Genomic DNA, 25,831 nt, shown 5'->3' with positions numbered 1-25,831 from the left:
CACCAGGGTGGGGCGGGGCCGGCGGCCGCACGGGGGTCCCGCTCGGGGCGGCGCCCCCGACCCAGGCGCGCTCCCCGCGGAGGCCCCGAGGGCGCGGCCGCCCGCCCGCCCCTCCCCCCGACGGCCGCGCCCGCGCCCGGGCCGCGCGGATTGGCCGCCCCGCGGCCAGGTGAGCGCCCCGCCCCTCGACCGCTCCAGGTGCGGCGGCGGGACCGGGCCGGGCCGGGCCGGGCCGGCGGGCGTTGCGCGATGGCCGAGTCCCAGCTGAGCTGCCTGGACGACGCGCACGTGAACGAGAGGGTGACCGAGGCGCAGGCCGCCTTCTACTACTGCGAGCGGCGGCGCGCCGCGCTGGAGGCCCTGCTGGGCGGCGGCGAGCAGGCCTACCGCGAGCAGGTCCAGAAGGAGCGGCTGCGGGACTTCCTCTCCAGCGGCGAGCGCCAGGCCCTGCGCGCCGCCTGGCGCCCCTACGAGGACGCCGCGCCCGCGCCCAAGAGCAAGGCCAAGGCCAAGGCCCAGGCCGGCGCCCCGGCGGAGCCCGGCGAGTCCCTGGCCTACTGGCCCGACCTCTCCGACACCGAGGTGCCCCCGCTGGACCTGGGATGGACCAACACAGGCCTGTACCGGGGGGCGAACCGCTTCACCCTCTACACTCACCCCCCCAAGGAGGAGAGGGCGCCCCACCTCAAGCAGGTGGTCAGGCAGATGATCCAACAGGCCCAGAAGGTAGGACCCGCCCCGCCCTCCCGCCGGTGGACCCCCGCCCAGCCCCTCGGGCCCCCTCCTGCTGCCCCACCACCCCCCAGAAAACGGGCCCGGAACCTGCCCTTAGGTGTGGGGCCGGGGAGGCCCGTAGACAGGAGGGACGGGGACGTGTTGGGCGAATGACACGGTGCCGGGCAGGTGTCTGGCATCGTGATTACCGTGTCCAGAGGCGCTGGCTTTCCCGTCCAGTGCGTCCACGGCCTAGAGGAGCTCTTCCTCGAGAGCTGGGGTGGGGGCCCCGTGGTAAAATGGGTCACTCACATGTCTTGGTAGTAATCCGATTTGGAAACATGTCCCCGGCCACCTTTTCATTTGATCTTCAGTCAACCCCAGGAAGTGGATGGGGTGACCTCCCCACCCTGACGCCAGCCATGCTGCTCTTAGGAGGCCCCCCAAGTCCACCTGCCTGGCTCCTGGCATTTACACCCCTTTCTGAGCCTGCAGAGCTCAGCAGCCTGGGAGGAGGGAGGGGGGTGAATTCTGAGCCCCCACCCTGTGCTGACTCTACTGGGCACTTTGAGGAGGAAGGTGGCCAGACTCAGCAGCTTAGGAAAAAGCACCCACTTCTTAAGTCTACTCTTCTTAGGGGTTGAAAGAAAGGGGTGATTTGGTGGCTGGTCAGAATTCTGGTGAGGCTGGTAGGTTGTGGGGTGGGGGAAGATTTTAATCTTTATACTGTGCCCATAGGTAGGGGTACCTGGGTACACAGCCTACCAGCTAGGGCTTCCAGGCGAAATATAGGACACTCCATTAAACTTGAATTTCAGATAAACAACAAATAATTTTTTATTATCAGTCTGTCCCAAATATTACACAAGACATACTGACTCCGAAATTACTTGCTATTGATCTGAAGGTCACGTTTAATGGGAACTTCGTATTTTTATTCGCTAGACCTGGCTTCCTCGCGTTGAGATTTGTTGAGGAACACCAGCAGCCTTCCGTGCCCCACTCAGAATATACAAGCAGAAGTGGCTTGGCTCCACTGTTGTGATTCAACTCAGTGAATGTGGTCGGAGTCCTGTTCCCCCTGGAGGCTGAACAAGCTGGGGAGGAAAGATGAACCTAGAAAGTCCCGTGGTGGGGCTTCGCTTCCTGGAAGGGGAGATACAAATAGTTGGCTACTCTGCCTGCCAGAAGGAAGGGCTGCCTTCTCCCCATCCACCTCCCTCTCTCAGCAATTCCTCTTTGTCTGCCTGCATGTTCTTTGTACACTGCATTCTGCAAAAGAGAAAGGCAAGTTTGAACAGCAGAGGAGAAAGGGTGTGCGTGACTGCAGCTGGGTTAGGGGTCAAGCCTCATGCTGTCATAGCAACAAACTTGGGTTTATTTAATGAACATGTGCCAGCCACTGTGCCACGTTTTCTGTTGCTTTTTACAACCGCAGGGCGAGATGGGTATTTTCCTTCTTTTTGGATTCAGAGTGGCTGTGTAATTTGCTGAAGGTCATATAGTATGTGACTGAGCCTGGATTCAAAGGCCAAAGTCCTTGATCTTGACTCTGCTGCTGAGCGTCTGACGATGGTATGGCAGGGTAAACCGAGGACCTTGAATGGAATTAACCTGGTCAAAATCTGGGTATAGGCTGTGAACCCCAAAAAGGAGAGACGGGATTCCTGTCCACTGAGACTTCTAGTCGTCTCAGGAATCTCCTGTGTGGTGGAATGCCCTTAACTCTTCAAATGTGCAACAACAGAAGCACGAGCAATCATAACCAGTCCTCAACATACATATTTAACCAGTAGTTATTTCCTGAGTGCACACTGTGCACCAGGCACTAGCCAGGGAGGATATAAACTGCAGCCTTTGCCTTCCAAGTTAATTCAAGTGCCGGGAGATATGCTAAAAAAGGAAAGTGTTTTGAGGCTGTATGTGCCTAATCTAGGAGGACTTCCTGAGGGAGGTGAATTGAAGAGTTGAAAGGGGAGAGAGAACGACACTGGAATGGGCAGTTTCTCCCTACAGCTCAGGAGGAGGAGCAAGAGATGTTTGCTTCAGAACATGGAAGAGCTTGGATTGGCAGCAGGGGAACTGAATTCTCTCAGGGGGCAGGGGAGTTTCCTAACAGTGGGTCCAAGGCAGGGGACCTCTCTTCTGTAAAAAGTCGCTTCTGGGGCCTCCCTGGTGGCGCAGCGGTTGAGCGCTGGGTTGCGAAGCTGCCCGCGGCCTCTGCGGCGCCAGTTCTATCCCCGACTGCTCCCCGGCCACCAGAGGAGGGTCCCACATGGCGCGCAGACCTCTCCTGCCGCCCGCTGCTCCCCTCAGCAGTGTACTTCGGTCCTTCTGCCTGCTCTGCTCCCCGCTCTGGCTCTGGTGAATTCTCTCACCCTCCCGCGCTTCTGACTGTCCCCAGTGCATGTATAAACAAAACGAACAAACAAACAAATAAATAAATAAAACATACCTCTATAAAAAAAAATTAAAAAAAAAAAAAAGTCGCTTCTGACCCCATCACTCAACTCCCAGGCCTTCCGCGCTGCTCCCGCCCTTAATCACTCTCCCCCCTGGCTGTACAGCACATTCTTCTCAACGACTGGTGACCTCTGTAGGACCAAGAGGTTGATCCTGTTTCCCAAGTGAGGAACTGAGGCTCAGAGAAGGAAAGGGGCTTGTTAGAAAAAGACCCAGACCCCTAACTGCTTCTCTGAAGGCTACAGCCTCTTATGAACCCTTATCCCCTCTCACCCAGCTTGTCTGACTGGCAAGGAGACTCCCTGGTGGCCCGTGAGGAGGGAGGGGTCTGTCTGCTCTGAGGCAGGGCCCACCGAGCGGGTCTACTGTAGAGGGGGGTTCTGCAGGGAAGGCAGAGGACACACACTTTATGTGACAGGGTTTTGTGTTATCCATCTTTGGTAAAACCACAGGAGGTGCTGGCATTTTTATTCCCTAGTGACAAGTAGGAACTTAGGCCCAGAGAGAGTGGCCAAAGGCCTGTGGGGATTGGAACCTGGGCCTTGGGACTTGGAGCAAGGAGCTAAACCCAGGACACTTTGGAAATAGGACTGGGTTTGGGAAGGAGGCGCCACAGGAGGTGGCTAATAAGGAAACAGTGCGGCGAGTGGGCAGGGATGGGAGGAAGGCCTGGGACGGCAGGCTAAGTCATCTGACAAGGCAGACTGCGCCCAGGCCCCTGCCAGCCCTTGGCAGAGCTGACTCGAGGGGTGGGGTTTTCCCTGCTGTTTGTTTTCCCTCTGAGAGATCTGCTTACTTACTGTCACTGTATAATGGACTTTGTCTGCTTAAACTACAGGCGGAAAGGCTGCCTTCGGGGGCCCAGGAATGAGTCCCTGGCCTGTCTTCTCGGGCAGAGGCAACCAGGGAGGCTGCTACTGTCTGGGCTGCGAAGGTGGTTGTAACTGCAGAGAGCGGCTTCAGAGCCAGAACACGCGTAGACTAGCAAACTCTCGGTTCTCGCGTCAAGGGCCCCGGGAAGGGACGGGCAGCTGCCGTGTGGTCGGGCTAGCAGTCTGGGGGGAGAGCGCGTCCCCCTGGGCACTGGACAGATAATTCAAGTTTTTCTGTGTGCTAAGCACTTTAGTAGAAAACAGACATGCACGGCACATCTCTGCCCTTAAGCTGCATGATGGCTTCCAAGCTGTCTTCGTATTCAGTGTGAGCTCTTGACAGTGGGCGAGGTGGGGGCGGGGGGAGGACCCAGCCCAGGACCTGGGTTCCAGAAGGATCTCTGGCACTGAGGGCCTGTGGGCAAGCGTGTCTGGAGATGCGCTCGCAGTGAGCACCCGCGACTGGGCGTGCCGCCTGGGCTTCAGGAACAGAGGAAAGCTCCTGGCCCCCACCTCAAGGACTGACCCTGCGCTCCTGGGCCCACACCCAAACACGCCCACTCCCCAGTCACCACAAGCTGCCCCAGCCCCCTTGAACCTCCACCACAGTGTTGAGTTTTATCTTCATGTCACACAAAGGCCTCTGAGGTCCAAAAGGGTAAAATGGCCTGTCCACGGGACAAGGAGCTTGCTCAGCTTTCCACATCCCCGGTCAGAATTAGAACGACTCTGAGATGATAAACTCAGCCCCGGAGAGGAGGCCCTGGACCCGGTACCTTCAGCTAATTGGGAGCTGCTCCTCTTTATTCCTGCCCAGTGGGAGGCTCAGGCCCAGCCGGCTGAGGGGACAGAGGGCGCAGGCCCAGCCCTCTCTGTCTCTCCGTGGGCCTGTCCCCTCCTCTCAGGTCTGGCTCAGATGCCTCCTCTTCCTGGGCGCTTGATTGAATTTTCATTGCAAAGCTGGCTTTGTTCTCTGCGACTCCTTGTTTGTGCCCGCGTGAGCAGCGCACAGCCCACCTTATACAAGCACCTTTCCTCCCAGGGGGGCTGGGAACATCGGAAGGGCGGACCCGGTTGGTCAGTGATTGGCTTAGATGATTGAGAAGGTCCCCTACTGGCCACCCCTCCCCTCCATCGGCTGGAGAAGCAAGCGTTGGGAGCTCTCCCCCAGGGAATGAGCGGCACGCCACCCAGGTTCTCTTTAATCCTCACAGTAACAGGCTGCCTTGAGTGCGCTAGACTGAGGGACGGGGGCTCTGGGACGTAAGCAAAGGCTCCAAGCAGAAGACATGTTTGGCCAGTTTAGCAGCCTCCTTCAAGGTCCGGGCAGCTGATGGTGGTGAACAGCTGGGTACACATGCCCAGGGGTGCTGGGGTCTCCCGTTCATCACGCCAGGAGACTCAACTTTGCAGGCAGCAGTTTTTGCCACTAAGTAGACCCCATGTCCTCCCCTCTTAGCCTCAACCACGTTTCCCTCACTCGGCTCTACCCAGAAAGGGTCCCTACTCCATAGCGAGCCTCTTGCTAGGCCTTAGGATTTAGGCGTGAAGCAGACGCAGAGTTTCTGAATTTTGTAAAGCCCGTCTTCAACGCCCGGAGCAGAGGAGGCTCTCAGGGCAGCCCGTGACCTGCGGGTGTCCCCTGCCCAGCCCTCTCCCTCCACAAGTGCTCTCCATATGGGCTTTGTTCTGCAGGCCTGTCCCATGGAGGCGGGTGGATAATGGCACCTCCGAGAACCTCACAGCCTTCTGGGATCTTGCCCCAGCCTGCCCTGCATCCCAGCCAAGCCCCAGGCACCTTGGCTAATGGCTTCTGAGTCTCCCTCCTTTTGCTGAATCACTGATCCCAGGAGCTGGAACTCTCAAGCATCAGGGACCTGGTTTCACATCAAGGACAGGTGGCAGGCTCTGCATTCCTTTGGATAAAGAAATTCCCTCTCTGAGCTTCTGAACCTGCAAATGAGAGAGTGATTCCTAGACTGCTGGATTGTTTTGGTAAAACAAGGGAGAAGCTATGTGTGAAAGCCCATGAGAAAGTGCCTTACAGGTCGCGGCCTGTTGGCCTGCAGAGGAGCCGCTACGATTCTCAGAGCAGGGGAGGGACATGCAGATAACTTGCCTCCCAGAAAGTGGGGGTGCTGCAGCCAGGACATTAGAGAGTTGGGAGTGGCTTCTGATTGCTCAGGTCAGTGGCCCCGTGCAGGTGCTTCCTGCATCTTCCTAGTGAGAAAGGAGCGGTTGCCCACTGCCCTCCTCTCACCCCCGGGTTTTATTGACTGGCCTGGATTTGGAGGTGGCAGTTTGTCAGATGGCTGCTCTCCATGAGACTGTGGCATCTGAATCCTCGGCCAAGGATCTACTCTGGGTGCTGTCCTAGAGAGGGAGGAACAGTTCCTACAGCAGGGACCCCTGGTGGTCCCCTTGCACAGTCACCAGGAAGGCTGGCTGAGGGCCTGGGCCACGTCACCTGCCCAAGGCCAACTCATGAAGTCCAAGAGCAGTTAGAAAGATTCCTCGAGAACTGAAGTTTTCAGGAGGGCCGTGGGGCCTAGGCAGATGTTGCGGAGAAAGAGGGGGTGTCAGGCTCAGTGCCTCTGAAATCCGACCGTTTGGGTCCCTGAAACTGAGCAGGGTGTTTCCCATGGAGTTGGGAAGTCATGGGGGGCTCTCAGTGAATGGTGCCTTTTTGGCTGGTTCTCGGTTGGATGGCCAGCATACCCTGGGGGCCAGGCCACTGCCAGGGGAAGCGGCACACAGCAGGAGCCTGGAGCCTGGCGTGCTCCTTCCTGCTCTGGTTGTCTCTTATTCGCTCACCTGGTGACCTTGGGCACATTATTTGACCTCGCTGAGCCTCCATCTCTGCACTGGTTAAGTGGGGATAATCCTGGACTCGCTGCTTACTTTCCCAGGAAGGCACTGAGATGCTAACCCCAGACTAGGAGACAGCATTTTGAAAAACATGAGGAATGCACGCAGATTTAAAGGATGTCTTTCAAGAGGGGTCAGAATCGTTGAGACAGGGGCCATGTATGGGTCCTCTCGTTAATCCAGGCCATGGCACCCCGCAGGAGCCAGGGAGCCTCATTTCCCAGCTCCAGGAAAAGCCCCAGGTCACAAAACTCAGGGACAAGCTGGCCTCCTACCCAGGTCTGAGGCCAAGGCTCGTCCTTCATGTTCTGCTACAAATGCAGCTTCCCCTTGGGCATTGCCTCCAGGGCCACCTCCTCCCTCTAAAACTAGAGTCAAAATATACTTATTTAAACTCTATCTGTACATGTGTCTGCTGCCATTCAGGCCCTGGGAAGCTCACAGAGTAGTATGGAGACAGACGCCCTGACTTTTGGCTGCTCCGACCTGTGCCCAGTGGGACGGGGTCCTTTCTGCCTGGTGACGGGGGCAGGTGGGACAGGAATGCTGGGTGTAGGAAATTCACAGGGTCCTTTGTTGACCTTTCATGGACATCTTCTGGCCTCCTGGGACTTTTGAAACCAGCTGAATCTTGGTGGGATTCCCGGCTAGGGACAAACCCCCCAGATTCTCACCCCCTTGGATGCGGCCTCATCTTGCCTGGAGGCCAGATCCGCCTCCCTTTCTCAGGGTGTTCTGTTCCAGGGCAGGCTTCTATCTGGGGAAAGGGGGCATGGCAGGAAACCAATGAGCCTGGGCTGGGTCCTGGCTGACCAGAGCCTCCGCTCCCAGCGCTGCCCTGAGCCCCCACCCCAGGCTGTCACCCTGGTGGTCCCTGCCCGCCCCCGTCCACCAGGCTCCGGGACCAGGCAACCTCAGCTGGAGCCTCGGCCCTCTCAGAAATCTGTGTGGTCTGTGGCCTTGCTGGTGATCCCACAACCACGAGCCTGGAAGAGAGCCTGTGGCTCTTCTAATCGTTCATCTCTCTGGCCTGGGTTTCCAACAATCTGTAAGTCACCCCCGCACAGCTTGCACAGTGCCGGGATTCCTAAGCACCAGGAGGTGCTGGCTGGGCTCTGAATACATCTTGCTTTTGGTCTGTTTGCTAGCAGAGAGTCAGCAGATAGGTGGGCCAGGGATGGGACCAGGGTTACTACCGCCCTGGTGGGGGACGGGGGGAGCAGCAATCTTCTAGAACAGACTGTCCCTCCCTTCCTAGGCGGCCTGGAGATCCTGCCTAGTTGCTCATCCACGCAACACGTTTCACTGAGGACCTGCTAGATACGTCCCAGAAATACACTGATGAATAAAATGTGGATCCCGACCTGCAGTCTGGTGGGGGAGATTACAAAAATAAATGGCAGCAGCACAGCCTGGGGGAGCGACCAGTAGCTTTTACTTGTTGATCACTTAAATGCCAGCCATGTACGCAATGTTGTAGAAAATATTATTTAATTTTCACAACAGTCCAGCAACTTTCCATTGTACAGTTGAGTAACCTGAGGCTCAGAGAGGCTGAGAAGATAAGGATCAACACTGGAGCTGGGTGGGAACTGAGAAGAGTCGGCTTCCCCCTTAGTCCAGGGAGCAGAGGCCTCTTGGGAACTGACAGCTGAAGCAGCCAGTTGGGATGGGAGGGTGGGTGGAGAGCAGGCGTGTGGCAGGCCTGTGCAAGGTCAGGGGCCAGGGAGCCTGGGCTCACAGTAGCCCGCCACTCCTCCGCCCTGCAGGCCCCTCCCCCAACCACAGTCCTCCTTGCACCCTGCACCTGCCTCCTGACGGAGCCCCCCAGGGAGCATCGCCTGGCTGTGGGCACTGGGCTCTCCTTGCTGCTTCTTAGCACCTCCCAGGCAAACTGACAGCTGATGGATCAATCAAAAGATACCTCCTCAGCCGGCACATCTTGAGCCCACGTGTTGTATCATGTTGGAGCTCCAAGCCAGTAACCCAGACCAGCAGCAGATCCTAAAAATCATTTGTGTATCTTCATTGGTTTTTTTTTTTTTAAGCAGCTGATTTATCTTCCTAATTATGTTTAGCTTTAAGCTAATGTTAAAATGAGCTTGCATTAGATAATTTTCACTAATTAACACCAACTTAGTGCCGGGGAAGTCATCCCAGAAGCACACCGTGGGGCAGGGAAAAGCTGGCCTAGGAACTTAAAAAGAATTGTTAAGCTCACTCCCTGGTGGATCACATATGGCTCCTCCTGGCTGGAATAGTAGGCCTTGCTCATGTCGGGCAGCCCTCTGTTCTTTCCCTGGAGCGCTCGGCCCGATCTCCTTTCTTGGTCCCCTTCATCAACCTACTTTGAGGTACAGGTGTCAAGAGTGACCCCCTCATAGGGTCGGATCCCCCAGGAAGGAGCCCGGTGGGTGCCCAGCAGGGAGACGTGACCCACAGGCAAGTAAGGGGCGGCCAGCACAGAGCTCCAGGGGCCCGGGCTGGGGCCTGGAGCAGCCTGGGGAGGCCAAGTTGGGTTCCAGTCGCTGGCAGTGTGGCTGCCAATGCATCCAGGGGGGCTGGTGTTTAATGATGTCTAATTAGTGAGTCTGAAACAAAGTAACATGGCCGCAGAGAGCTGGGAAGCCTCAGCTGACAAAGCACAGATGCCCTGAGGGTGGGGTGGGGGCAGCCTGCAGCCCAGCAGACAACAGAATCCTTGTTCTTGCCTCCACCCTGTTGGAGGGCGCAGGCCTGGGTCCAGACAGCTTCCTCAGCTCCCCAGGGGAAGCTCCCTGCTGCAGCTAACCTGTTCAGAACTTCACTGTGCGTCAGGCCCTGAGTAGGCAGGGATGACAGGTCTCTGTCCCTGAGCCCTCGTGCTTAACCAGGCCCCAGCCTGAGCAAACTGCCATCCTGGGGAAGGTGCCCAGGGCCGGGGCCCGGGACATTCTCGGGAAGAGAACTGGGGCCTCAGCAGGGAAGGGCGCAGTCACCACCACAGTGCTAGGGTGTGACCTTGAGGTCAGTGCCGGACGCAGCCAGCCAGGTGCCCAGAGAACACTGGGTCATCGCATGTGGCAGGAGTTTGTCAGGGAGGGGTGGTTTGGAAGCATGTGGTGGGTCTTGGGCTGAGGGATCGGTTAGGAAGGCAGTTGGCATCTGCACAGGGGAATGACCGCTGTAGCTTTGGTTCCGGGATATTCTTGCCAAGGGGGCCACCACCAGGACTGGCGAAGCTAGAAGCCCGTCAGCTGACACTGAGCTCCACCTGTGCCAGGCCTGTTAGGGGCAAGGCAGAGCTCAGCCATGGTGGGCAGGCACCCCACCCCATTCCCTCAGACGTCACTGCATTTCTTTGATTCCAGGCTGCAGGAAGCAGCCTGGCTTTACAGGTGCAATTCAGAGGGGCGGAGGTCTCACCCCGACTCCAGAGTCCATGCTGTCTCCATTGCAGTCGCTCCTGAATGGTGGGGAGTTAGTGAAATGAGTGTAGAATCCAGGGAGGGAGGGGCAGGATCTCAGTGGGCAGGCCCAGGCATTGTGGGATCCTCCCCAGCTACTCCCCTTGGCTCTCCTCTCCTCCCCGCCCCAGGGCACAGAAAGTGCCATAAGGCCCTGTCCAGTCTTGGGGCTGGAACATGTCTGTGAATTCTCCCAGGAAGAAGTGCTGGTCACCACTGCACCCCATGTCCGCAGCCTTTTGCTTTTTCCCACTGTGGAGCTGAGGGAGAAAGGGGCAGGCAGCTGTGCCCACACTGCTAGTGCCTGGAGCTCCAGGTCCACAGAGCTGGGAAGACAGGGGTGGGGTGTCCTCTCCCATGCAGCTGACTTTGAGGGAGCAGAGGTCAGAGGTGCCTGGGCTCCTAGCCAGAGCGGATCTGTCTACAGAGCCTTCCAGGACCACGTCATCTGGGGGTGACCATGAGGCAGTGTTCTAGAAAAACTCAGGACTGGGGTCTCCCCTCTGCCAAGACCCAGCTGGGTGACAGCCCCAGGGCTGAGGTCTGGCTGCTGTTTCCTCCCAGCTTTGAGATTCTGCATATCTGGAATGTCCTTCAGACTTGGCAGGAGCTGAGTGTGGCAGCGCAGCCTGTGCCCCACACGCGGTACAAGTGAGGGGCTTTGTGGGCTGACCTGCACCCCAGCTCCGCTTCCTGACTGGTGCTGGGCGGGGCCCCCTTTTGTAATCTGCACGGAAGTGCTGCTGCGTGTGCTGGTGGTGGCCCTGCCCCCTGGCCCACGTCCTGGTGCATGTCTGTCCACCCGCTCACAGTGGAGGCAGGCTGCTCCTCCAGGCCCCCCGGGCATGCGCGTGAGCAGAGTCCCCCACGCCAGGAGGGGGGACTTGAGCTCTGCCTTCCAGCAAAGCCATCCCACCAGGAATCTGGCTCATTGTTCTTCCTTCCCTCCACCCCAGTGCCTAACCAGGAACAAAATAAAGGCGACAAATGCAAAGCTACACCCGCGCACAAATAAAGCCATAGACCCAACAAATGCAACACCCTCCCTGTAGACTCTCCTTCCCAGCATGGAGAACTGGGGTGCGCACTGAGGGGTGGGTGTGCCGGGAGAAGTCAGACAGCCGCCAGGAGCCCAAGGCCAGCAAGGGACAGAGCTGCTCAGAGATGTTACAAGAAGGTGTCATCTGCCTGGAATACAACGTGGGCAGGAAGCAGGGGTGGTGAATGCTCTTGGGTGGGGGCATTTTCGGGAAATTCTTGGCAGAGTCTTGAAAGAGGCATGGAAAGTACCCGACTCGCCGCCATTTGGCCAGGCTGTGGGAGGAGTGTGGCTCTTTTGCCCCCAGATGACATTTATCATGTCCGGTTGTCACTACTCAACGGGATGCTAAATGCCCTGCAATGCACAGGACAGCCCATGACCAAGAATTACAGCCCCCACACCCCCGCTCCACCAGGGCCAACAGGGCCCGGCAGGGAAACTCTGTGTTCAGGTAACCATAGGTCATTCTGCTTGGCTGGAAGAGGAGAGGTGAGACAACCCAAGATGAAGCGGGGGGGCCAAGGGGCCGCACACGAGGCCCTTCAGATGACAAGCTGAGGGGCTCCGGCCTCCCTTAGGGGTCATGGGGTCCGCTGGTTCACCAGTTGTTGGGGGCATTGCAGCTCTGGAGACTGACTTGGAGCAGGAAAAACTAGTGAGGAAGCTGTTCCAGAAGAAATGAGGGGGCCCAAGTCAGGACAGCTGTGAAATGAGAAGGAGTCTTCCCAGAGAAGGGGCTAGTAGGCCCTGCTGGACGGGGTGACCAAGTGGTCTTGGCCCGAGGGGAGAAGGCCAGTGACCTGCCTTCTGGCCAGGGTGACCAGGAGGATATTGACTTTGAGGTGCCTGTGGGGCAAGCTGATCAGCGCAGCCCACCCCGCAACGTGGTAGTGGTCCCAGGGCGGTGGCCTTCCTGCCTGGGTCACCCCACCACACCAGGCACCAGTCCCCGGCCGTCTCAGCAGGCCTGCCTGGAGCGGTGGGAAGGTAGATGCCTTTTCATTTTTGTTATCTAATAGTAATTAAGGAGTCCAGCAAGTGAATCTGAAATGCTAGCAGTTTAATTAACGTTGAATGACAGATAGAGGGGAGTGCTGAGGCTCTAACCCGCCTGCCATGAAGCAGGCTATCAAACAGCAGACTCTAAGCTAACCACTCTCCCGAGGAGGAGCGTTCCAACATCAGGGCCTCTGCCAGAGCCCCCGCGACAGTTCCTGAAAGCTACCGCCACCTCGAATTAACCTCTCTCCTTGGCGCCGCACACCGGGGGGAGCCGACGCAGGCCCACTGGGAATGGGGCGCCAGCCGGGAGGAGATGACTTTTCTCTCCTGAGAATAAAATCTGTCTCCCCAGTTCTGAGTCCATGACGTCCTCCCTTTAAAGCCTGACTGTTCTGTTTACCCCGTTGTCCAGGACGGGCTCTAGGTGGAGGGTCACGTGGGAGTGTCAGCCACGGGGAGCAGGGAGCGGGCTGGTTTCCCTGGGCCTGAGGCTGCAGGGCTGACTGTCAAGCATGCCCTCGAGACCAAAGCGAGGGTAATTATCACTTCTCCACCACGGGAGAGCAGGAGTCAGCAAGCAATTGATTTTTTTTTTTTTTCTGGCTACGGATATTTCATTGTTTAATTGGTAGTGACACAGCTGGCTGGCTCTCACCAGGGCACTGCAGACCCAGCCTCCAGAAGGCCAGGCCCTGGGGACGGGGCTCTCCCTGCAGCATGATGTCCTCTCACATCACATCCTTCCAGGTCGAGGCCAGGGCCGCTGGATCCCTGCTTGCTTTTTCAATCACAAAACCAAAGCCAGAGTGTGAATCCAGAAGCCCTCCTGTGAACCAGTCAGGCAGTCCCCAGTGACAGAGTGAGAGCAACTTTGAGCCAGGCACGGCAGAGGGCTTAGAAATGAGCAAACAGTGGACTCTGGCCTCAGATAGGACGTGGGAGATAAGATAGCAAGAGCCTCGCAGATGTGGGAAGCCAGGGTTCTAGTGGCGTGGAGACCCAAGTGTCAAGTCACACCCTCCCTGAGCTTGCTCCAGCCCTGCCGGGCCTGCCCCAGCCAGCCGTGGGCCCAGGGCAGATTGGCTGTTTGGAGCTGTCTGCAATACACCGCCCTCACCAGCCAGGGGATTTTTCTTCCTGCCCCCCTCCCACCACCCGAATGTATTCAGTGTGCGTCCTTCGACATGTCTGTCATCCTTGAACAACACGCGGTGGTGTTTCATGTCACATTTTAATTTACATGAGGGGTATGAGGCTCATTCTCTCACATTTGAATCAAACGAATCTCACTTTACTGCACAGGGACCTCAGTGGCTGCTTGTCTGCTGCAAGCTCTTTAGGGACATGTGTCTGACCTGTTGCCAGCTCCTGGCCACCGCACAGAGCCACAGCCAGTGTCTGCGCTCCTGCCCTTCACACACCTGTGCAGAGCGCCCAGAGGGCCCTGGGTGCGTGGCCGTGGCCGGGAGCGGCAGCCCTGGCTCGTGGTGTGAACATCCCTAATCCACAGTCTTTGCCCGCAGCTCCAGGAGGTCCCCTCCCACCAGTGTCCCCTCCAACATTTAAGATGGTCCAACTCTTTAATTTTTAGTTAATCTTACTGCTGTCATGCATTATCTCTGTTTCTCTTCGCTTTAATGTGAATTTTTCAGATGACTAATGAAGTGCGTTTCTGTTTATATACTTATTAGCGGTCCAGCTCTGTCCGCTGGCTATGGCCTATTCCTGTCCTTTTGCCTACTTTTCCCATTTGTTTACTACCTTCCTCTTGCCGACCGGCAGGCATCCAGTACCTTCCTCATTCCTCTCCAAGCAGACATTGCAGACACCTTGCCCTCCCCACCCCCCGCCACTTGCCTTTTCTTTGTCTGCAGCATCTTTCTTTGAACAGAAAGTCCCTAATTTGTCAAAAGTATTTTTTTTATTTTATTTACCCTTTGGTCTGTGGTTTTGGAATCTTAAGAAAGCCCTGCTTATCTCAGTCATGAAGATATTTTCCCACATCTCATCAATTTCCAATTTTGTCTTTGGCGTTTGAGTATTTGGCCTGCCCGAAGCAAGTAGTGTGCGCTGTCGGTATCACCTTTCTTTTTCTTTATAGCAAAGATGTTTTCCCATCTGTTGACACTAAACAGTTTCCTTTCTCCATCGAGATGTGACTCCACCTCTATCAGAGTTAAAGTTCCAAGCGTGTGTGCGGAGACCGGACACCCTGGTCTCTGGGCCGGATCTCCTGGCAGCTCCTCCCTCCCGCAGCCCCGGGCGCTGTGCTGTCTCCGGCCTGGCTGTCTGCTGAGCCCAGCGTATCCCCTGGTAGCTTTGATTTTCAAAATCAACTTAGCTGTCGTGGATCTTTATTCTTAGAAGTATTTGAGTTTCTCCAAAATTTTTGCCATGTTTTCATTGGAGTTGCATCAGATTTTAATAGAGGGAAAATTGGACTTTTTTAAATGTTAAATCCTATTATCTGTGATCATGATTTGTCTCTTCATTTGTTCACTATTTTCAAATGTCCTTTGAGTTTTCAAATTTCCTCCATAAACACTTTGTGCTTAAGTTGCAGTTTTAAATGGATCTTCTTTTCCATTTCTTGATTGATTGATTATTGCTATAATAGAAGAAAGCTACGTGTGTCTTCCTTGTATCTGGCATTCCTGCAGAATTCCTCATTCTAATAGTTTTTCTCTGCATTTTACTGGATTTCCTATAAAACTCATCTCCCAACATGCGAATGGTTTTGTGTCTTTTAATCCTCTGCTCATTTTTTCATATCACATGATGAGCACCTGCACCACATTGCGGAGTGACAGGGGCAATGATGCTCTTGACCTGCTCAGGCTTAAAGGGAACACACCTGAAGGTTCATGTGAGTTTTCCGTAGACAGTTTTCATCACGTTAAAGGTCCCTTCTGTTTCTATTTTTCATCACAAATAAGAATGTGTTGCTATCAAATTCTTTTAAAAGCTTAGTGTACAGCTTTCCCTCTAGACCCCATTAATGTAATCATTACAGCAGTGCATACCTAGGATAAACCTTATTTAATTGTGCAATATTATGTCTAATTCACCTTTTAATTAAGATCTATTTATTTATTTATTTATGCACACAAGAGCTGGGGTATAGGCCAGAGGTGTGGGGGTTAAGAAGATACACCAGAGACAGAGTGGGGAGCAGAACAGGCAGATCTACTGAAATACACTGCTGAGGGGAGCAGCGGACAAGACAGGAGAGGTCTGCTGTGCCATGTGGGTAGCTCTCTGGTGCAAGATTGAACTCGTGCCACAGTGGCTGGCGACAGCTTGATAGTGCTGAGACTTAACCCCTGTGCCACCAGGGAGGACCCTCTAATTCATTTTTAATGATTTACCCATGTCATTTAATTTTTAAATTCATCAATGTGTAAATACTCTTAATATTCTTTTTGACATTTTACTATTTCCTAACTTGTGAGAATTTCTTAGACACTAAATGTCTGTACTCATTTCCTTAAAAAGAAGGTATGCCTTCAGTTATTTCTCTTTTTTTGCTCAGTACTATATTTGTACCTCTTCTGGCTTTGTCAGTCTTGCTGGAAGCATGTTTATCTTGTTTAGTCTTTAAAAAGACTAACTTGACTTGATGTTTCTAAAACACCTTATAGGTGGGAGCCAGTGTGATGCGGTGCAATGAAGATTCTGCAGTCAGACCCAACTCCAAGCCCTGCTCTGCTGGGTGTAGCTTTGTGACCCACACATTGCTTTGCCCCTTTGCATTTGCTTCCCCGATGGGAATAACAGCCTTTCTCATTGTGAGGATTGTTCTAGAAAGGTTACCCAAAACACCCGAAATAGGTGGGGGCATCAAAAGTATTTGGTGCATGTTAATCCCTGTTCCCAGAGCCTTTGCTTGTGCTCTTCTCTTCACCTGACATGCCCACCTCCTAAGCCCCCGCTAGCCCAGATGGCACCCGTGTGCCCCTAGAAAAAAGCGCCCCTTCCGTAGGCAGGCACACCTCCCACTCACTCCCCAGCCCAGTGCCCATGTGGAGAGCACGACTTTCCCACACGTGGCAGCCCTGCCCGCTTCCCTGCTCCGTTGTCCTCCCTGCTCATCTCTCATGGTGCTGAGGCTGCCCATCTTTCAGGTTTCAGCTTCCCTGGAAGAGCCTTTCTTGTCCTCCCCTGGCTGGAAGTAGTGGGTCAATCAGGCGCCTTCCCGCCTCTCTCCCCCTCACCCCACCCCTCCTCTGAACTCACATCACAGGTCACTTGTGCATCTCTTAAGGCATTTGTCTTCTTACCTATGTCTTAGACATTGTGTGCAAATGTTTCATTGGTTCAACTGGACTAACCCCTTGAACTCAGGGATTATAACTTACTTGTCTCTAGATCCTTCCTCTGCCCTGGGGGCTCAGTGTTACTTGTATGAATTGTTGGATATTAAATGCAGGAGCTAAGAAGAGGCCCAAGTGATACTGTGTAAATGGTGGTGGAGGGAGGGTCTTTCAAGGCAGACGTGAGAAGGTGATGTTAATGATGGTGGTGGTGGTGGTGATGATGTGATGGTGGTGGTGGTGACAATGGTGGTGATGTTGACAAAGGAGATGATGGTGATGGTAGATATCACTTACTGAGCTTACCACTTGCCGGGCCCTGTGCTAAATGCTTTCATGGTTTATCTCTCTAAGCCCTTTGGGATAGATGCTATTATTAGCTTTAATTTGCTGCCAAATCAGTGGTGGAGTTAGTGGGCCAGTGCTGGTCTTCTGACCTCAGAGTTCAGGTTTTCAGTAGCAACAACCAGCAGACTCCCTCGGTCATGCTGTGGCAGCCATCCTCTGAGGACTTGCTACATAGCAGGCGTGTGTGACGCTTTACAGATGTCACCTCTCATCCTCATGGCAAATGTGTAAGTATATGGCACCCTCCTTTTGCAGAATCAACAAGGTTAAGTGACTCACCAAGGTCACACAAATAGAAAATGCTTATAGCCAGACTTCTCTGACCCCAGAGGTGCCCTTTCCACTGCATCGCTGGCACAACACTTCAAGCCCTGCGGCTGGTGGGGAGGAGTTTGTGTAGGAGGAGGGAGGAGGCTAAGGTCAGAAAGGCCGCAGGCTGAAGAAGACTTCACCTTCCAGAATGGATCATCAGGACTGACTTTCAGAAATCCAGGGTACTAGGCAGTGACCTTGACTTGAGGAAGGGGAGAAGAGAGGCGCGGATGCTGGAAGCCACGGGAATCTGAGCTAACGGGCTCTGCCCTTGGGGACGCACAGCACTTGGCACAGCCATGGGGGGAGCAAAGCCCCAGGCCTGTTGAGAGCAGACACGTGACTGTTGATACCTCCCTCCCTGGCCCCTCTTGGCGCATCCTCCTGAGCCTGCTGCTTTCCTAGGCATCAGGATCCACTTGGCCGCAGGGCGGGGGCAGGGGCATGTCAGGTTGAGCAGCCCTGGACCCTCAGGTTGCCCCCAGAGCAGAGAGCCCTTCTCCAGGGTGCAGCTGTGCTCACAGGTGGTGGGACCTGGAGATCAGGAATCGTGCAGGTGCGATTCTGACCTTGGCCACCACTTATTCCAGGGCAAACTTGTCCTCTCAAACCAGGGTCTGTATCCGGGTATTTTGTCACCATGTCCTTCCCCGTGCAGGTCATCGCTGTGGTCATGGACATCTTCACCGACGGAGATATCTTCCAAGACATTGTGGACGCGGCCTTTAAGCGCCGGGTCCCAGTGTACATCATCCTGGATGAGGCCGGTGTGAAGTGCTTCCTGGAGATGTGTCAGGGCCTGGACCTCGCTGACTTCCGGGTTCGGGTAAGCTGCACCTGTGCTCAGTGGGTCTCACCCACTTCCTTCTGTCAAAAGCCTCACCTCGTGAACTGGTAACCCTAAATTACATGCACTTAAATTTTATCCCAATGCTGCTGGGGCTCAGGAGGCAGCTCTGGCCTGGCCCTGGGCTCCCTGGGGGGAGCTCCTTCCTAGGAGCCGCAGAACAGGTGGGAGCCACCAGGGCTCGCCCGCTCCCGAAGGGGGATCTGCTGACTGCCTCCTCCTCTATGGGTGCCTTTCTGGTTCCCCAGAAAGCAGGGGGGAGAGGAGGCAGGCCAGCCCCTTCTGTGGGCAGCAGGCTCCTCCCCTGCCCAAGCAGACTTGCTCAGGGCCTCGCTGGCCCCAGCTGGGTGACAGTGCCTTTCTCCTCCCTCCTCCTGGCAGAACATCCGTGTCCGCTCTGTGACAGGCGTTGGCTTCTACATGCCCATGGGAAAGGTCAAGGGGACCCTGTCATCCAAGTTCCTGATGGTAGACGGTGAAAAAGTAGCCACTGGATCGTACAGGTGAGCTGGGGCCTGTCAGAGAAGGGCCCGCGAGGCCTGTGCTCATGGTGATAAACATTCGTGTTCAGGAAGATGCTAGATTCCATAGCTGTGAGCTCAACTGCAAAGAAGGGCCTCCTGGCCAGCCCCTTCCTGCAAACTTTCTGGCCATCAGATTATTCCAGAAAGAGGAGAAAGAGGATCAACTCACTGGGCATTAAATCTTGCCTGGCCCTCGCACTCCAGCACAAATAGTTCCACTTGAGGCTGGTGGGTAGGTGGGAGCAGCAGGGGGCAGAGTGAACCAGAGCTGGGGGACGAACATGGCGCAGAAGGGGCTCTCCAGGAGCTGACTGAGGAGTGAGTGACCAGGAGCAGGAGAGACACCTCTGTGTGGTCGCTGCCCTCCAAGTAAACGCAGACCCAGGTGAGGAAGAGAGCCCGTGGCACACAGGACACCAGGCAGCGGCCTGTCCTCTCCCAGGCTGTGGTAGGGCGGAGCGAGTGCAGGATGGGACCCTTCGCAACAGGTCTGCAGCAACCACTCACTGGAGGTGTGTGGTGGGGAGGAGGTCATTTCACTCCTAGGAGCCCCATTTTACAAGGTACATGTGGGTGGAAACGAGGTGTGAGTCCTGGTCTGCGTTCTTGTGCCCTTGCCCTGCTCGCTGCCTGCCCGCTGCGCTTGAAGCCAAACCCAGAGGGAAAAGAAAAGGGATTTGGATCCATGGAGAGAGCCCCCCCACCGCCCACCACCGCACACAGCCAGGGGGCACCTCAGTGGCAGATCAGGCTGGGATGGGGCAGGGGGTGTTGAGATGGGCTCACTGAGGGCCTGCTGGCAGGGGCGGGCCGAGGCCACAGGCCTGGGCACATATGTCTTGCTTTCCTGTCCCCACTCCCCCAGGTTCACCTGGAGTTCCTCCCACCTGGACAGGAACCTGCTCCTCCTCCTGTCAGGGCAGCAAGTGGAGCCCTTCGACCTGGAGTTCCGGGAGCTGTACGCCATCTCGGAGGAGGTAAACTTGTGCCGGCAGCTGGGCCTAGGAGGCCCTGGCAGGCTGGGCCACGAACTCTCCTCCACTGTGGCTCGCAAGCTCATCAACCCCAAGTATGCCTTGGTGGCCGCCAGGTGCCAGCCACCCGGGGAGATGATGCGCTGGGCTGTCCGGCAGCAGCAGGAGGCCAAGGGTGACCCACAGGGCCAAGAAGAGGACAGCGGAGGCGGCGAGGCAGCCAGGCGCATGGAGAGCTTCCTGAATGACCTGGTCACACTGGAGCAGGAGCTGCCCCCGGTGGAGCCCCTGCCTCTGAAGGATGGCCAGCACGTGGACCCCAAGTACAAACCCAAAGAGGCACTTACCCAAAACGGCACGGGAGCAACTGCCAATGGGGAGAGCAAGAGCTTGAACAGGTGGTTTTTCAGCAGACGCAAGAAGCCTGCACAGCCCAATGGCATGGTCAGCTCCCTCTGCACAGAGACTGTCGATGGGCAGCTGCCGATGAGAAAGAGGCCCAACGAGGGTTCCAGTGCCAACATCTCAGGTGAGGCCTCTGGCCCTTACAGAAAAGCAGGCCTCAGATCTGCAGCCAGCACAGCAGCCAGGGGCAGGGCTCAGGGCTGGAGGGGTTTCCCCTTCTGCTTTACCATCAAGGGCCTGGAGCCAGACCCCACATGGCTCCCCAAGGAGAAATCAGTGCCTGCCTTGCCCCACTAATGCTGTTCTGAGGGTAGAACGTGCTGGAACAGTTCTGGGCATGAGGTGGTCGGAGAGCTATTACTCCTACTTCTAGGGGGCATTCGGAGAGGCCCCAGGTAACTCCAGAAACTCCAGTGAGCGTAGAAGTTTCCTCCTCAACGTGGAGAAGCAGAGGTTGGGGGTGGCCACGTGGCCGGGCTCAGGCCCGACCCTGCTGAGAGTCTGGGGCTTGTGCTGGCAAAGCTGGTTCCTTGGCCATCCCCTGACATCAGGAGCTGACCTGGTCAAACAAGCCCGCCCACCCCTTGGCCGGCAACACCCTGGTCTCTGCGGTAAAGGGTTTGGCTCCTCCCAGAGTTTACTTGACAAACAGTGTTTACCCTGCAGCTCTCCAGGGAGAGCTGGTTCCTGGGGCGGCTAGTTATAGCTGTTTCTCTAGAAGCCCCTGTTGGTCCTCACACTCCCTTCTCTGGAGCAGCACCCTGTGTGGCCTTCAGGAGGCTGGTGGTGACACCAGGGCCATGCCGGCACCTTTTCTGCTCTCAGCAGCTCTGAGTCAGGGTTGGGTGTCCCTGGGGGGGTTCTCCCTCTGTGGCTGTGGGGCTTTGCAGCAATGAGACCAACTTCCTGGCCAGCTGGGCCCGGGTGATGGCAGGGCCTGAGGTCCCTCTGGGCCTCCTGAGTGCTCCCGGGATTCCTGCCCCTCCCAGGCCTCCACTGTGACCTGACCAGGGCTTGGATGCCAGGACCACAGCCATGTTCCACTCCCCCCCACATCGCCTCCCCACCTTGCTGCAGGCAGCCCACGCAGTCTCTCCTTCAGCACAGGCCCAGGTGCCTCTGGGAATTTGACCAGGGGGTGCATGTTGAGTTTCTGCTCCCCCGTGGCTCTCAGAACCACCGTGGGGGCTGCAGGTGCACACTAAGGGATGTGGCCAGGCACAGAAAGTGGTAGTGGGCTAGGACTGAAACCTGGGCCAGGACACACCCTGAGGAGAGGGGTGGCCCTGGCCCAGCCCCCTCCCTGGCCCCCCAGCTCCCCGAGACCAGATGCTGTGCTGCTCAGTGCCTCTTGTTTGGAGGAAGGGTTGCCATGGTGAACACCTGTCAGGGAAGGGCGGGGGAGGGGCGAACCCGCCACAAAGGGGCTGTTTCCCAAGTCCCCACTGGAGGTGAAGTGGAAGCTCTCGCTTCCTCCAGCCCCTCACCCTGAGGTGCTGTTTCTATAGAAACGGAAGGCCATTATGTCATCCCCTCCTGCTGTCATCCGAATCGGGTCTCTCAGAGTTGGGTCCCCTGGGCGGATGGCTCCGGCAAACGTCCCTGGGTGCCACCAGGCAGACCGTGCCCTCAGGAGGCTCCTGTCCTGAGTGCCTGACGCCTAGAGACAGTGAGCTGGCCCCACAGTCAGCAGGGCCCAAGGGTGCCCAGCTAGATGCCCTCCCCACCCGTCAGAGGAGCCCAGACAGGGCCCCTGGGCAGGCAGCCAGTGCCTGAGAGCCTGGAAGCCGGGTCCCTTCCTCTCCCCACTGTCCCTTTCAAGATGCAGGCATCGTCTCCCCACAGGCCCTTGGTGGCCTCCAGTGTCTCCCCTGGAGCTGCAGAACCTAAGCCGCCAGGCCTCTGTCTCCAGCACGGGAGCCCCTGGGTTGGAAGTGCTGCCCCTTGGGACTGTGGCCAGAGAGGCCCTCTTTCCTGCAGCCAACACCAAACAACTTTACACCGGCCGCCCGCAGCCCCAGCACCCTGCTGCCCACAGCCCCCCCACTTTCCACCTCAGGGACTGCGCCCTGGGTCCTGGTCGAGGAGGGGGCCCTGCGCTCCAGGGTTTCTGAGCCCTGGAGCTGATGGCTTCTGTCCTTCTGTCTCCGCTGACCTCTTGTCAAGGCAGAGCCGGGACGGATGACAGGGTGGGTGAACAAGAGAAAGACAGAAGAGCAAAGAACTGACAGCCTGTAAAATTGCTTGATAAGAAGTATATAGTTGTCAAGCAGCATGCAAATTTTTGCAAACCCAAGTGTGGCCCTTGGGAGAACCTCCGGAAATCCCTTCCTTCAGGTCTGGGGAAGCAGCAAGGGCGCGGCCTGGCATTTGAAGGCCCACAGCCCCCTCTACTGGCTGAATCCAGGCACCTTCTACTTTTTCCCTCCGTGCTGGGAGCGCTCAGCACCTTTCCCCAGCCTGCCTCCTGCGGCCCTCCCCGAGGACCTCCAGCTGGGCCCCTGGGGGGCCCCCCCATCTCAGGGGATATTGGCCACAGTAGAGCTGTGTTACAGCACAGTGAAAAGTCTTTACCCCTGTTGGGCCCAGGAACCTGCATTTAAAGAAATGCCCTGATTAGTTTTCCCCATTTGGAGGTCCCCAGAGCCATAGGTTTGGGGGACACTGGAAGGCTGCTAGGCTGGGGGAGGGCTTCCTGGTGGCATCCTCGTGCCCCCCCCCCAGGGAGGTCCCTGGGAAACAGCCTACACTCTTGAGCTCGGTGAAAGCGCAGCCCCTCTGCGCCCTGGCGTGGGCTGGGTGGCCATGGAGCCGGCCACTCTCGCTTGGTTTGGTGGCCTGACAGCCTGATGACATAGCTTCATAGACAAGACCCCAGAGGTGCAGGCAGGTGAGTCCTTGTCTGTGGTCCTGTGTGCACTGCCGCCTCCTGAGCCATCTCCAGAGCCATCTCCAGAAGGTCGGGGCCGACATTTCCCCACATCAAAAGCTCTGTGGGAGGCGCTAGGCCTGATGACCCTGGTGTCCACTAGGAAAGGAAGAGGAGTGTGGGCATTTGCACCCCAGGGTACCCCATGGGTCACTACCTTCTAAGGTCCGGGGCAGGTAGAGTGAGCATTGGTTTTCCAGAACTCTCCTGATCCACAGGTGGGTGGGCCACCTGGCTGGGATCATGCTGTGGCCTCTGGGTCCTGGGTTTGGGCCCCTGGGCTCTGCTGTGTCACCCTGGGGCAGGAGGCCCCCGTCTCTCTCCTGGAATTCTGGGCCCCTGTCCCAGGTTGAGGAGCTGCCCCGGGGTTCTAAGCTCTGTGAGGGACCTGTGGGCCCCCTTCCAGGGTGAGTCCACTGAAGAGCTATCTCATCAAGGTGGGGTTTTGAGCATGGTCAGGCCCCAGCAGTCTGGCGGGATAAACCCCAGTACTGTTAGCAGCCAGGTCCAGACCCCACAGCATGGCTGAGTGGAGCCTGGCGAGCATCCCCAGGGGCTCTGGAAAAGAGGCAGACATCCTTAGCTTGTGGTGGACACACCGTCCCCCGCCCTGCTGCTTTCTCAGGGGTCTGGCGGGCTCACATCACCATCTAGGTGATGTGCGGGCATGACTGCTGCCTTTTGTTCTTACCGGTATGAGCCCTCATGGGCTTGCCTCTGCCTGATCACATATCCGGGCAATGTCTGCCCGGGCACTGCTCCAAGTTCCTGATTCAGCAGCAAACAAAAGGAGCCGGGTCCCCATGCTGCAAATGCTGTGCTGAAGAGAGTGGTGGGCACAGACCCCTGTGGCCGGGGCATCTGGCAGAGACCGAGGGAAGGGACAGCCCTGTGGACATCCAGGGAGAACCTTCAGGAAAGGGAATGCGAAGCCCTGACACCCAACAGGAGGTGGAGCCCCTGGTCCTTGTCATGGCCTCCCACATATCAGTGTGGGGTCCTGATGCCCCAGGCCAGCTCCCCCATGTCCGTCCTCCCACGTGCCACCCACTTCCCGCCCCGCTTGCAGCCTCACCTCAGTGTCGCCTCCTTTTGATGTGTGACTTTCCCTCATGAGCCTCCTTGGGACCCCCACATCCGTGTCACACATACTTTATAAAAAAAACTGGGGGGCAGTTTACTACTTCTCCCTATTAACCCGAGCAGGTTTGCTCTGCCTCAGCCTTACCTACACCCGCACATGGGCCCCCAGCCCCGAGCAGCAAGGGAGCCATGGAACACCTGTTTCCTCAAACTGGGTGCTCTCAGATGCATGGAAGTGAATCCGGAGCAGAAATCATCTCTCCGGGTTTTCATCCAGCCTTCTAAGGCCAGAGGAGAGCAAAGCACCTTGGCAAACCCTCTCCCACCCCACCCCACCCCACCCCACCCCAGCCACTCTGATCTCCTGCCTCCAAACTGCTGCCACCTCTGGGGAGGAACTCAGGTTGCTGAGCAGGCCGAGTGCCCACTGGCTGCGTCCACGTGGTGGGAAAGGGACAGTGGCCCCAGAATGTGCTCATTCTAGCAGAGTGCACCCGCCTGGGGGGACCCCAGCTTCTTGGCCTGGAGCCCTTGGGGAGCGTTGCAGTCATGTCTCCAGTCTGGGTCTCCTGCCTGGTCAGGTGGCCCATAAGAGGTTCTGCTGGCCGGTAGCAAGTCCCCAAGAGAGGGAGTCCAGCTGGCTGAGCTGGGGTTAAGGGCAGTGATGAAGGAGCTGCCCTCGGGCCTGTACTGCATCCCTCTTGCTGGTGGCCCAGGAGAAGAGGCAGCTGCCACCTTCAAATTCGCAGCTGCAGTGGTGTGGGAAGGCGCTGTGCGCGCCGGCAGCAGGGCGAGGACCCGCCAGGAAATAACAGGAGCAGCGTCCACCTGGGGGAAAGGCTGCCGCTCCCGCAGCCCACGCCAGCAGGCAGCCCGGAGGTGGGGGTGTCTGCCCCGAAGCCCAGGGGTGGGCTGTCCTGGCCTCTGCTTCGGATGGTGAAGCGAGTGGACATGACGGAAGGGGCCTGGGAAGAGGAGAAGGTGATTCTCCGGCTGGGGCAGATTAGCTTTCTCGTCCCCCGCCTTCCCTCCCGAAGTGTGTCCCCCCATCCTCTGTCTTCACCACTAGCCCCAAAAGCCCAGTGTCCCCCGCAGTGCCTGACTCTTGGTCTGCCTGCTGCTGAGGCCACTGAGTCCTTCCTGAGGTACAAGATTTTCCTCTCCCAGCTTAGGAGGCCTGCGTAGCAGAAGGAGCTGGAAATGGATCTGGAGGACAGGGTTCTGGCACTGGTGGCCGCACCGCCCCAGCTGTAAGTGGGGTGTGCTCTGGGGACCACCTCTGAGAGCTCCCGTATGGGCGCCCGGTGAGCAGGGGCGCAGGCTCTCAGCTCGGTGATCCTCCTTGGCAAGACTTTTGAAACCATTGGTGATAGTTGCTGATTTAGGGGTCCTGATCCTGCTCCCCACCCCACTGAGGTCAGGAGACAGCAGGTCCCTTGACATCCCAACCAGGGGTCGTCTGGCTGAGGCTGCGAGACAGGAAACGTCTTTCCTTCTGGTCTCCTGGGCTTCATGACCCAGTTTCCAGAGCAGCAGCTTGGGAGGGAGGCCGTGAGCCCCACTTTTGAGGTGTGGGCAGACCCCAGGAGGCGAGTCCTCCACCTCCCTCCTTCCTAACCTATGTCCTTTGTCTCTGCAGGTAAAACAACTTCTAGTCCTACCAAGACCAACAAGTGTGTGGTTTCCTGA

At 56.9% G+C, this 25,831-nt stretch overlaps 1 protein-coding gene across 1 annotated transcript; it reads left to right on the top strand.

Moving 5' to 3' along the window:
• Nucleotides 1–249: 249 nt before the first annotated feature.
• On the top strand, nucleotides 250–25,831 carry FAM83F (family with sequence similarity 83 member F; the record flags this gene model as incomplete). Its single annotated transcript, XM_084254892.1, has 5 exons — nucleotides 250–726; nucleotides 18,039–18,206; nucleotides 18,609–18,730; nucleotides 19,617–20,254; nucleotides 25,782–25,831. 5 exons carry the CDS (start codon nucleotides 250–252, stop codon nucleotides 25,829–25,831), a joined length of 1,455 nt encoding a protein of 484 aa, XP_084111018.1.

This window comes from Talpa europaea (genome assembly GCF_964194135.1).
Source record: "Talpa europaea genome assembly, chromosome: 15".
In the NCBI taxonomy this organism is placed as follows: Eukaryota; Metazoa; Chordata; class Mammalia; order Eulipotyphla; family Talpidae; genus Talpa; species Talpa europaea.
This window is presented reverse-complemented; position numbering and strand designations above follow the sequence as displayed.